The 12,072-nt window shown below is 55.1% G+C and overlaps 1 protein-coding gene across 2 annotated transcripts; it reads left to right on the top strand.

Annotated features, from left to right (window-relative positions):
- Positions 1-1,963: 1,963 nt before the first annotated feature.
- Positions 1,964-3,030, top strand: LOC133629633 (thyroid hormone-inducible hepatic protein-like). Of its 2 annotated transcripts, none has more exons than XM_062020342.1 (2): positions 1,964-2,425; positions 2,653-3,030. In XM_062020342.1, exon 1 carries the CDS (start codon positions 2,012-2,014, stop codon positions 2,405-2,407), a length of 396 nt encoding a protein of 131 aa, XP_061876326.1. In that variant the 5' UTR covers positions 1,964-2,011; the 3' UTR covers positions 2,408-2,425; positions 2,653-3,030. The 2 variants fall into 2 exon arrangements, with proteins under 2 accessions (XP_061876326.1, XP_061876327.1); XM_062020343.1 differs by lacking the exon at positions 2,653-3,030 and adding an exon at positions 2,525-2,618.
- Positions 3,031-12,072: the final 9,042 nt, after the last annotated feature.

Below are 12,072 nucleotides of genomic sequence, written 5' to 3'. Positions count from 1 at the left end.
GGATTCCCAAGGTCTGACCTTAGGATAACAGACTGAAGGAAAGGCACCATTCAGTAGCTCCACTTCTCTGTATCCTCCATCACCAGGCCGCCCTCCTTGTTCAGCAGCAGACTCACACTCTCCTGATCTACCCTTTGCTGCTCATTTCCTTGAAGAAGCCCTTCTTGTTTACATTCCTTGCTGGGTTTAACTCAAGAGGGCTTCAGCCTTCCTTGTTACACCCCTGCATGCTCTGACAACATTCCCAAACTCTTCCCAAGTGACCAGGCTCGTTTCCATGTTCCATAGACTTCCTTCTTCCATTTCAGTTGGTCCAGAACCTTCTTCTTCATCCCTGAGGGCTTGAACCTCCTGTATCTGACTTTTTTATTTTTAGAAACAGATCAATCTTGGCTTGGGGAACGTGGTGTTTGAAAGTTAACTAGATAGAGCTGCAGACAGGGATTGCTCAATGTCCCAGGGGTGTTCACATCCCCAGCTCATGGCAGCAAGGAGGGACAGAGGTGACCATGCCCCAGCAGCGCTGCTGTCTGCTGTGGGGACATGGGCCAGCCCCACTGCTCTGCGAGGAGATGGGCTGCATGGGCCTGGGGACGGGACAGGGGAGGAGAGCTCCCTTTCCTCCTGCTCCCCTCGTTTGGTTTCAGCATCATCCTTCAGCCTGTGCTCATGGCAGTGGGTTGGGTCTCACTAGCTCTGCGGTCCTGGGTTGCTCCCAGGCCCTGGGCATCTTGGACTACATCACGTTGCTCCAAATCCCTGTCGAGCCACAGGGCATCCACAACTTCTCTGGGCAATCTGTGCCAGTGTCTCACTACAACTTCTCTTAACAATCTGTTCCAGTGTCTCACAGTACCAGATCTCACAATCTGTCCTCATCTGAGAGATGTTTCAGTCTCCTCAGCATCTCTGTGAACCTGTGTTGACCTCTGTCCAGCAGTTCTATGACTTTTTGTACTGTACACAGCACTCCAGATGAGGCCTCACCAAGGTGATGCTGAGGGGGAGAACCTCCCTCCACCCACTACCCATGCTTTTCCACCCAGAATGCCACTGGCCTTTCTGCCCATGAGGGCATGTTGCTGTTTATTTGCTGCCCACCAGTATCTCAGGGTGTTCTGCAGAGCTCATCTAAAGCAGGTCACAACCTTCCTAACCAAGGGAAGATCTTTCTTGCTCCAGACTTTCCTTCTGTCCTTTAGGGTCTGGGACTCCCAAGGTCTGGCCATAGGATAACAGACTGAAGTAAAGGCACCATTCGGTAGCTCCACTTCCCTATATCCTCCATCGCCAGGCCTCCCTCCTTGTTCAGCAGCGCACTCACACTCTCCCTGGTCTACCTGTTGCTGCTCACTTACTTGAAGAAGCCCTTCTTGTTTTCCTTTACATCCCTTGCTGGATTTAATTCAAGAGACCTTCAGTCGTTTTATTTATAGAAATAGATCAATCTTGGCTTGGGAAACGTGGTGTTTGAAAGTTAACCAGAGAGGGCTGCAGACAGGGATTGCTCAATGTCCCAGGGGGTTCACATCCCCAGCTCATGGCAGCAAGAAGGGACAGAGGTGACCATGCCCCAGCATCTCTGCTGTCTGCTGTGGAGACACGGGCTGGCCTCACTGCCCCAGGAGGAGATGGGCTGCCAGGGCCTGGGGACTGGACAGGGGAGGAGAGCCGCTGGCTATGTCTCTGCTGTCAGCCCTGCTCCCGGTGTGAGGACACAGCAGGACCCCTGGCCAGTTCGGGTGAAGGCCACGGGACAGCTGGGCCAGCAGCCATTGCACACAGCCAGGGACACAGCCTGGTCCAGCCCCAGCTAGGCCACAGCCAAGCCCGGCCCCAGGGCTGTCCAGCCCCAGCAGGGTGGGCACAGAGCACAGCACAGCACAGCACAGCAGAGCAAAGGGGGCCGTGCCCCAGCAGGGTATAAAAAGCCCCAGGCAGGGCCGGGCAGGCTCAGGGCAGCCCCTGACAAGAGCCCAGCCCAGCACTGCACAGCGCTGCCAGCACAGCCATGGAGCAGTACTTCTCGGCCACGCAGAAGATGGAGCGGGAGGTGATGTTCCCCAGCCTGCTGCGAGGGGTCTTCCCACAGCAGGAGGGCACAGACCCAGATGAGGGCGGCCACTGCGACCTCTACGAGCGCTACCAGCACCTCAAGGCCATCAAGCCCATGGTGGAGAAAGGCCTGGCCTCTGTCACCGACCAGGCCCAGAGCGGCAACGCCGCCGACGGCTCCTGCGAGGACGCCGACAGCACGGACGCCCAGCTGCAGGAGCGCCTGTCCCACCACCTGGCCGGCTTGCAGCAGGTCCTCACCCACCTCACCAGGGACACCAACGCCCTCACGCGCAGGTACAGCCAGATCCTGGAGCAGATCAGCCCCAGCGAGGGACAGCCCAGCTGGTGACCCTGCCCCGGCCAGCCGGTAAGAGCCCGCAGCACCACAGGGGCGGCCCGTGTCCCCACGCCAAGCGCCCTGCGGCGGGGGCCGTCCCCTGGCTCACGGGCAGCTCTCCACCTGCAGCCGCAGCAGGGCACCGCTCCCGGCCCTCCCGACACAGCCTTTGGGCTCCGGGCTCCGCGTGCCCACGCCGGGGCCGGCGGGACTCTCCCCGGCACGGGCCGCGGCCTGACGGACGGCTGCTGTTGCAGGACGAGCGCCGCCGGCCCCGAGGAGAAGACGTCCCCGTGGCTGCCCGGCCTGGGCTCTGCCCCGGCCCCTCGGCCCTCCCCGCGCCGCTCAGCCCATCTCCCGGCGCGGGCAGCGCTGGCCGGCGCCGGCTGCCACCGCCCGCGATGCCATCGCACGGTGCCCGATGCCGCTGGGAAGAAGCCCCCGCTCACGCCGGGAGCGCCACGGCAGCGGCTGCACGCCCCGGGGCTGCTCTTGATTGTCCAAGAGCCGCACAGAGGCCCAGGGAGCGTGCGGGGGCCCCGGCCTGCCACGCTGCCCTGCGCCTGCACAGCCCTTGTCCAGCTGGTACCTGGACTGCCGGGGCACTGCCCCCCCTCTTTGCTAATAAAACCGTCTCTGGAAGCTGTTGTGGCTCTGGTGCTTTCCCCTGGCTGCAGCCCTGGGGCAGTGCCCAGCCTGTGGGCAGGGGCACGCGGGCTCTGCCAGGGGAGGACTCTGTGGCGCAGCAATGGGGAATGGGAAGGGACAGAGAATCACCAGGGAGCCACAGGATGGGATGGGATGGGATGGGATGGGATGGGATGGGATGGGATGGGATGGGATGGGGTGTTGTGGGATAGGATGGCATGGGATGGCATGGTATGGCATGGGACCACAAAACCAAACAATCATAGAATGGTAGGGGTTGGAAGAGACCTGTAGACTTCATCTAGTCTAACCCCCTTGCAGGAGCAGGTCCTAGCTAGATCAGGTCACATAGGAACATGTCCAGGCCAGTCTTGAAGATCTCCAAGGAAGGAGACTCACACCCTCCCTGGGCAGCCTGGGGCAGGGTTTCCTCACGTCACGGTGAAACAGTTTTTTCTTATATTGAAATGTAACTTTTTGTGTTCCAGCTTCATCCTATCACCCCTTGTCTTGTCAATAGATACAATAGAATAAAGTGATGTCCCAACCTCTTGACACCCACCCTTTAGATATTTGTATTCCCTCATTCTCCTGTTCCCCAGACTAAACAGCCCCAGTTCCTGCAGCCTTTCCTAATAAGGAAGATGCTTCAGTCCCCTGATCATCTTGGTGGCCCTGCACTGGCCTCTCTCCAGAAATTCTCTGTCCCTCTTGAGCTGAGGAGCCCAGAACTGGACACAGGACTCCAGATGAGGCCTCATCAGGGCACCTGCTGGCCACACTCTTGTTGATGCATCCCAGGATGCCATTGGCCTTCTTGGCCACGAGGGCACGTTGCTGGCTCATGGTTAGTTTATTATCAACCAACAAGGATTGGATGGGATTGGTTGGAAGAGGTCTTCAGAGGGCATTCAGGGCTGGGTCACCTGCACTACATCACGTTGTTCTAAAGCCTTGTCCAGCCACAGGGCATACACAACTTTCCTGGGAAACCTGTGCCAGTGTCTCACCACCCTCAGAGTAAAGAATTTCTGCCTTATGTCAACAGCAAAACCATGAGAAGCTGCTGCTTCCTTTCTGTGAGTCAAAGGGCGTGAGTCTGCCAAAGGCACAGCCCTGACATGTGACAGTTAGAGGGACACTGAGCCGCTCTGCTGGGCACTCAGAAGGAAGGGAGGCTGACCTTAGCTCCCCACAACAGCCACAGCTTCAGGTTCTCCTCAAAGCTCTCTCTGGTTGGTCCCACCACTGTTGGTGCTGCTCTTTGCCCCATAGCTCCCCACACCTTCCTTCTGCTTCTCAACCCCTGAGCTTCTGGGAGCCCACACTCAGGACACGTGTGTCACTTCCCCTTCCAAAGCCAGAGCTGAGGATGCTGCTCTCAGGGTTGGGGTCAAGGGAAGCTTTCCCAAACACCAGCCCTGCAGCCACAGAGACACGAGGAGTTTGTTGCTCCTTTTTAAGGCCTTGGCACCAGCTGTGCTCCATCACATCTGCGCTGCTCCAGGCGATGCCACCCTCGTGTGCTGGAGGGCTGGGATGGGATCCAGAACTCACCCTGTCTCTGGCCAAAAGCCTCCTGAGTCCCTCTGTTTCTGGGAAGTGCAACTTTGACGTCTATGAAAATGGATTCCAAGCACTGTGCTCCCCCAGCATGGGCAAACACCACTGTGCCCAACACCAGCCCCAGCACTTGGCAGCAGATCCACCCCACTGTTGCTCATAAGCCCTGCCAATGCTGCAGCCTCATCTTCTCCAGAAAGAGTGAACTCCAGGGACACAGAAGCTGTCCCCACTGCAGTACCAGCTCTAGGTGGGGCACAGTGGCACAGGCCAGGGGTGAAGATGGACATGGGGTCTCCAAACTGCTCTCAGAGCTTCTCTTCCTCCATTGAACCACAACAAATGGAGGGACGTTGGTTCCTTGTGAGGCCAGGAGCACAGGGGAGGTGATTTCCCTCTGGTGTCCTGCCTGGCTGGAGCTCAGACGGGGCTTGTGTCCCCTGGGGAGATGGTGGCCACAGGCCACAGGCCTGTGGCTGTGACCACCTCCCTCCATGGCTTTTGGCCCGGGCCGGGTGCTGGGCAGCTGGAGAGAGCCGTGGGGCTCAGGCTCGTGGCGGGACACGAGGGAAGCGCTGCCCACCGCTGCTGAGCACGCCTGAGGAGAGAGGCGAGATGTTCCCAGAACATCTCTGACGTGGGACGGCTGGACGCAGACGCTGATGACTTCTGGGCCACTTGCAGTCCCCCAGCTCCCTCTCTGCCAGCCGCCGTGTGCCCGCACAGCCCCGGCCCCGCTGCTGCAGGGGCTCTGCCAGCTCCGGCCGCAGGGCCACGCTCCACGCAGCCCCGGGCTGCCTCCAGCCCTGGCTGCCCTGCTGCTGCCCGCTGCTGCTGGCCAGGGCTGATAAGAGACCGAGGTGCTCACGCCAAAGGGCTTTGTCCTCAGAAATCCCAGAGCAGGTCGAAATTGCAAAGTCTGTCCCGGTGCCGGGAGGGCCGTTCCCTGCCTGCGGGCCCCTGCCTTTGGATTTGGGGTGCCCCGGCCCCAGCCCCCTGCTGCTGCCCAGCGCCCGCTCGTGTGGAGCCGGGGCAAAGGAACCCCCAGATTCACACCCGCTCACCCCAGCTCTGCCCCCCTGCCTGGCCATGTTGGCCGTGAGCAATCGAGGTGTGCTCAGGGCAAAGACAACCAACAACCCCCTGGGAGGAGGAGGAGGGAGGGGACCCTTCCTCTCTGCTCAGCCCCGTGGGACACGATGGAGTCTGGGGCCACTCTGGGCTCCCCAGTACAGAGAGACATGGAGCTACTGGGGAGACAGCAGAGAAGGGCCAGGAAGGTGATGAAAGGAGTGAAACAGCTTCCATGTGAGGAGAGGATCAGAACCAAGGATCTCTGGATTTCAGCTGAAACATTGCCAGGAGCAGAACCAGTCTGTGTTGATCAGGTAAAGAGATGGACCAAACTGCAGCTAGGATGTCAGCAGGACTGCTTTTGGCCCTATCTGACATGTTGTTTTGATTCTTGCCATATTCCTCCCACATTCTTTCCCTCATGCTTGGAGTGCTGACGATTCTTTTCAGCTGAATGCCTTCTTAATTTAAAAGTATCTTTTGTATGTCCCTGCGCATATTTAATTCAGCTGATGGACATGATCCTCGTTAACATAACCAGTTTGGGGTAAATATTGTTCAGACAAGTACCACTTGTTCATAATCACTGTCTATTAGCAGGGGTTGTCATCAAGGGCATTAGTTGAAGGTGGCTGGAGCAGGGCTCATGGGGGACTGTATCTCTCCAGAAAAAACTATCATTCACCCTCCTCAAAACTGCCCAAATCAAGGCAGCCTCCCTGCACTGGGGGACAGGATCTAGACCCCCTCTCCCTGAACGCTCAGAAGCAGGGGAGTGGTGGGGACAAGACTGGACAGGGGAGGAGAGCCCTCAGCAGCATTGCTGCTGTCAGCCCTGCTCCCGGCGTGGGGACACAGCAGGACCCCCGGCCAGCTCGGGCGAAGGCCGCGGGGTGGCTGGGCCAGCAGCCATTGCACACAGCCAGGGACACGGCCTGGCCCAGACCCAGCTGGGCCCCAGCCAAGCCTGGCCCCGTGGCCATCCAGCCCCAGCGGGGTGGGCACAGAGCACAGCACAGAGCAGAGCAGAGCAAAGGGGGCTGTGCCCCAGCGGGGCATAAAAAGCCCCAGGCAGGGCCGGGCAGGCTCAGGGCAGCCCCTGACAAGAGCCCAGCCCAGCACTGCACAGCGCTGCCACCACAGCCATGGAGCAGTACTTCTCGGCCACGCAGAAGATGGAGCGGGAGGTGATGTTCCCCAGCCTGCTGCGAGGGGTCTTCCCACAGCAGGAGGGCACAGACCCAGATGAGGGTGGCCACTCCGACCTCTACGAGCGCTACCAGCACCTCAAGGCCATCAAGCCCATGGTGGAGAAAGGCCTGGCCTCTGTCACTGACCAAGGCCAGAGCGGTGCTGACATCGACGACTCCGACATGGCCCCAGATGAGGGTGCAGGCAGTGATCTGGAGGAGCGCCTCTCCCATCATGTCAATGGCTTGCAGCAAGTTCTGACGGACCTCACCAAAAACACCAACGCCCTCACGCGCAGGTACAGCCAGATCCTGGAGCAGATCAACCTCGGTGAAGACCAGTCCAGCTCTTGAACCTGCAGTCCCAGTCTCTGAGGTAAGAACTTGGGAGTATGCAGTTCCAAGGAGGAGCTGACTGAGGTTTAACATACTTCATCCTCTTGCTCCATCAGCTGGGTGTCTTTCCAATACTTACATCACATCCCCAAATCCCTGGAGCTGAAGTTGCTCAACAGATATATTGTCTTGGATTTGCCTTTTTCAATTGCCCACTAGTGCAAGCTGTGCCACTGAGCAAAGGCCACTTTGTGAATGCCACATTGTCTCTAAGATTCCCCAACTTGCAGCACAGGCAGTGTCTGTTTGCTGCATGGCAGACACAAAATACTCTAGGGACAAAAGGGCTGGGTGGGTGGATGACCCTGAGCTCTGCACTCCAGGAGCTGCCCATCATTGGTTCTCCAGCTGTTTTGTTTTTTCTCTGATGGAAAACACAACAGAATACTCTTTTTTTGGTAGCAATTGGGCACTTCAAAGTCTCCAAATGTCTGCATTTGACATATCACCTGCAAACAGCTCAGGCACTTCAATCTTCCCCTAGCCTGGAACACAAACTGTTCTTGCATTCCCAAGACCCCTTGGGGAGACATGTCTGTGCCCCATCAGAGACCAGGCTCATTGCCAAGGTCCTTGTAGTGAAATGGAGAGTGTAGAAAATGACAGGAAGCATTAAGAGGGACTTCATAATGTTAACCCTTGTTTCGAATGAGGACTTCCTGGCCAAACTACATTTGTTATCCCCACAGGGTGATCTGTTGTCTGCAGCCCAGAGGCACTTTTTGTCCCACACCAAGTCCCACGGAGGCACGACCATCGTAAGCGGCGCTGAGCTCGGCCATCTGCCTGCCCGGGCCCTGCCTGTGCCACCCGACTTGCCCTGTGGCTGATCCTGCCTTGCCCAACATTGCTGCTTCGTTTTATCCCTGCCCCAGGGGATTTCTGCAGGGCAGAAATTAGTGTTTTGTGTTCTTGCTTTGTAGAAGGCATCTGTAACTTTGAAGTGGTGTGTTTTTCTGTGTGTGCCTAACCCCACCCCCAACCCGGTCTCCTTAGTAATGTAAATAAAGCACAAAGCTGTGTGTAAATGTGTTCTGTTTTTCCTAACAGCTGTCATATCTGTAAAGCTACTGTCCTCCCCTCATCCTCATGGGATGGACCTTGGCCACCGAGGCCACGCTCCAGTGCAGGAAGGTTTCTCTGGTGAGGAGTGGGAATTTGGTTTGCATTGGGATGGATGTTCCCCCAGCCCTCTGGCTCTCACACCTTGCGAGAGCTTGCTGTAACCCTGCCATCATCCTGTGCTGGGTGCTGGGATCCCAACATGCTACCCATCACCTTTCCTTCCCTTTCATAATGTCTCTTTCTCTCCTGGAACCCCAACTTCTCAGCTGGCCTACCCTATCAGTACGTGTCCATCTCATCCCTTGGCTCACAGTCACACAGCCCTCAGACTCAGCATCATCTCCACCATAAACAGTCCTGGGGACAACCTGCCACAATTCTCTCCAGCCCCAGCTATGCTAGGGGGCAATTCTGCTTTCCCCCTGCTTTGCTGTGGCACCCTCCAGAGCCAGGGCAGAGGAGGTGGTGGGAATGCTCACCTGGAGTGAACAGGGAAGGCAGAGCTTCACTTGCCTTCCATCCTTGTGAATTACGGGGAGAGCAGGGACAAAGCCCTTGCTGGGTGGGTGGGCAGAGGCTGGAAGCCCTTCTCAGGCTTCAAGTGACTTTCCCTCCCAGGGGGCTGTTGGCAGTCTTTGCACTGAGAATATCTCAATGGCTCACAGCCAGCTTGGCCAGGTAAGGAGGCAGAGCTGGGGTGAGTGGGTGTGAATCTGGGGGTTCCTTTCCCCTGGCCCCCACATGAGTGGGTGATGGGCAGCAGTGGGGGGCAGCTGAGGCCAGGGCACCCCAAATCCAAAGGCAAGGAAGCTCACCTGTTGAAACAGTGCTGCTTTGGCAGAGTAAACACTGCTCCTCCATCAGCTTTGCAGTTGTGACTAAAGAAACTGGAGATCTGAGAATATCTGTGGTGAGAAGAGGATCATGCCCATGCCTTGGGCTGCAGGCTCAAGATGTGTTGCCTGTGTTGCTGCGTGTGTTCTCTGAATACCTCATATCACAAGTGAATGAAATCCTTCAGACCAAAATCAGAGATTCACCAGCTCTAAAAGGCTCAGTCTAAAATGAGCAAATATTCTGCAGATAGTTCCCACGTTTCTTCCCATCACCTGGAGGCAGCTCTGCACCCTGGTCATGGGTTCAGGTGCTGTGAAGAAGATGATGTTGGGCACAAGAAAAGCCATACTATTTTTGCTCAGTTTTCTCATACATTCTTACTTTCTCTGAAATCCATCAAGGCTGAAGAGGTAAGACTGCCATGAAGGGCAATGAGACTGGTAAAGTACCTCAGCGAGGATCCCACCCTTGTTCATCAGGCTTCTCCTGCTGTGGCCATGGGGAAAGACTCAGTGGCTGGAAGACCCAGGTGTGTCCGTAGCTCCTGTACCAGCCAGGCAGAGGTCAGAGGAAAATTCCCACATCTTGCCCACCCACAGCTCTGAGGATGCTAATGTACAGGGGTACAGATGCATTACCAGCTTGAAGTATATGGTTGGGAGTAAAGCTTTGTACCTGGACATGTTTGGGTATCTCTAATCAGTGCAGCAAAGTGCTGCAGCATCTCCAGCTCTCCTGGTCTGACTAAGAGTCATTTAGTTTTTCCCTGCTTGCATCCATGTGATTAGATGAATATCAATTCATTTGCTTAAGAAAAAGACTTGCTGTCCCAATTCTCTTAAAATGTGCTGTGCAAGCATTTTAAATCCCAAATCTTGAATGCAAACAAAAACGGCTCCTATATCTGGTGATGAGTCTGGAGAATAAGTCTGATGAGTGGCTGAGGGAGCTGGGGATGTTCAGCCTGGAGAAGAGGAGGCTGAGAGGAGACAAGATCACTCTCTACAGCTACCTGAAAGTGAGTTATAGTGAAGTGGGGGTTGATCTCTCCAGTAATGAATGATCAGACATGAGGAAACAGGCTCAAGTTGTGCCAGAGGAGGTTTAGATTGGAGATGAGGAAGAACTTTTTCACTGAGAGGGTTATTAAGCACTGACACAGGCTGCCCAGGGAGGTGGTGGAGTCCCTGGAGATATTCAGAGGACACATAGATGAGATGCTGAGGGATATAGTTTAGTTTAGTGATGGGCCTGGCAGTGTGAGGTGAGGGATTGAACTCGATGATGCCTTTTCCAGCCATAATGATTCTATATACATGGGGAGCAGATAAAACTATTTGTAAGATATATATACACACCTTACTCAGAGATACACTCTATAGGCATTATCATATATACATGTGCATGCATACATGTTAATCTTTGTTTCAGACAAAACTTCTCCTGAGGAGGGAACAGACTCTGATTTTTAAGTGGAAGAATTTAGAATTCAGGATCTTTGAACAGGATGTTTTTTGCCCAGCACTCCTTGTTTGATTCTGGTCAACCTTTTGCCAGTCTGGTCCTCAGCTTTCTCTTCTTGCTGAAGAGTTAATGCTCATTCAGAGCTTTGGTTTACAGGGAAGACATGATGTGCAGAGCAAGGGCAATTTGCTGTATCCCGTTCTCCCAGGGTTTCTTAGAGAGAGGCACTCCCTGAAATGCCAAACACTGCACAAGGACAAATTAAAGCATTCATAAACTGTGGTGAATGCTGTGTCCAAGCACCCACCAGGGAAGTAGGACAGAAGTGGATAGGAACCAGAGTTTATCATTGCATTAAACCTCCCCAGAGGGAACAATGCATTTATGGTGTGAATGTTGGGAAATGCCCTTATTCCACCAGGTCTGAGCTGCTGTGATGTTGAAAGCATGAGAAAAACTGTGAATAGTGTGTGAAATGGGGACTGTATAAACCATCCAATTGCATCATCAGCCCAAGTCAAGGGAAAAGTTGATGGAAAAAATACCCACAAAACCCCAAATCCTTTGCCAGGAGCATCTCAGCAGGGGCAGCATCAAACTGCTGGAGAGCAGCTCTGCAGAGAGACACCTGGGAGTCCTGATTGATAATAAACTAACCATGAGCCAGCAATGTGCCCTCGTGGGCAAGAAGCCAATGGCATCTGGGATGCATCAAGAAGAGTGTGGGCAGCAGGTCAAGGGAGGTTCTTCTCCCCCTCTACTCTGCCCTGATGAGGCCTCATCTGGAGTCCTGTGTCCAGTTCTGGGCTCCTCAGCTCAAGAGGGACAGGGAAGTGCTGCAGAGAGGCCAGCACAGGGCCACCAAGATGATCAGGGGACTGGAACATCTTTCATATGAGGAAAGGCTGCAGGAACTGGGGCTGTTTAGTCTGGAGGAGACTGAGGGGGGATCTTATTAACATTTACAAATATTTAAATCGTGTATGTCAGGAGGTTGGGACATCCCTCTTTTCTATGGTATCTAGTAACAGGACAAGGGGTGATGGGATGAAGCTGGAACACAAAAAGTTCCACTTAAATCTAAGAACAAACTGTTTCAGTGTGAGGTGAAGGAGCCCTGGCCCAGGCTGCCCAGAGGGATTGTGGAGTCTCCTTCCTTGGAGGCCTTCAAGACCCACCTAGACACATTCCTGTGTGACCTGATCTAGGTGAACCTGCTTCTGCAGGGGGGTTGGACTAGATGGTCTCTAAAGGTCCCTTCCAACCCCTACCATTCTATGATTCTATGATCAGGAGCATACTCTGGTTTCTCAGGAATGAGGACACTGATGATTCTGTTGGGTTGTTCCAACCAATGTGGTACATGTGGTTAAATTTGTATCCCACAGGTGCCTCCCCTAATTCACCCACTGGGGATGGCTCATGTGCTTGCTTGGCCAG

Source organism: Colius striatus, chromosome 1 (genome assembly GCF_028858725.1).
Source record: "Colius striatus isolate bColStr4 chromosome 1, bColStr4.1.hap1, whole genome shotgun sequence".
In the NCBI taxonomy this organism is placed as follows: Eukaryota; Metazoa; Chordata; class Aves; order Coliiformes; family Coliidae; genus Colius; species Colius striatus.
The sequence above is the reverse complement of the archived record's forward strand: the minus strand, read 5'-3'. Positions and strand labels throughout refer to the sequence as shown.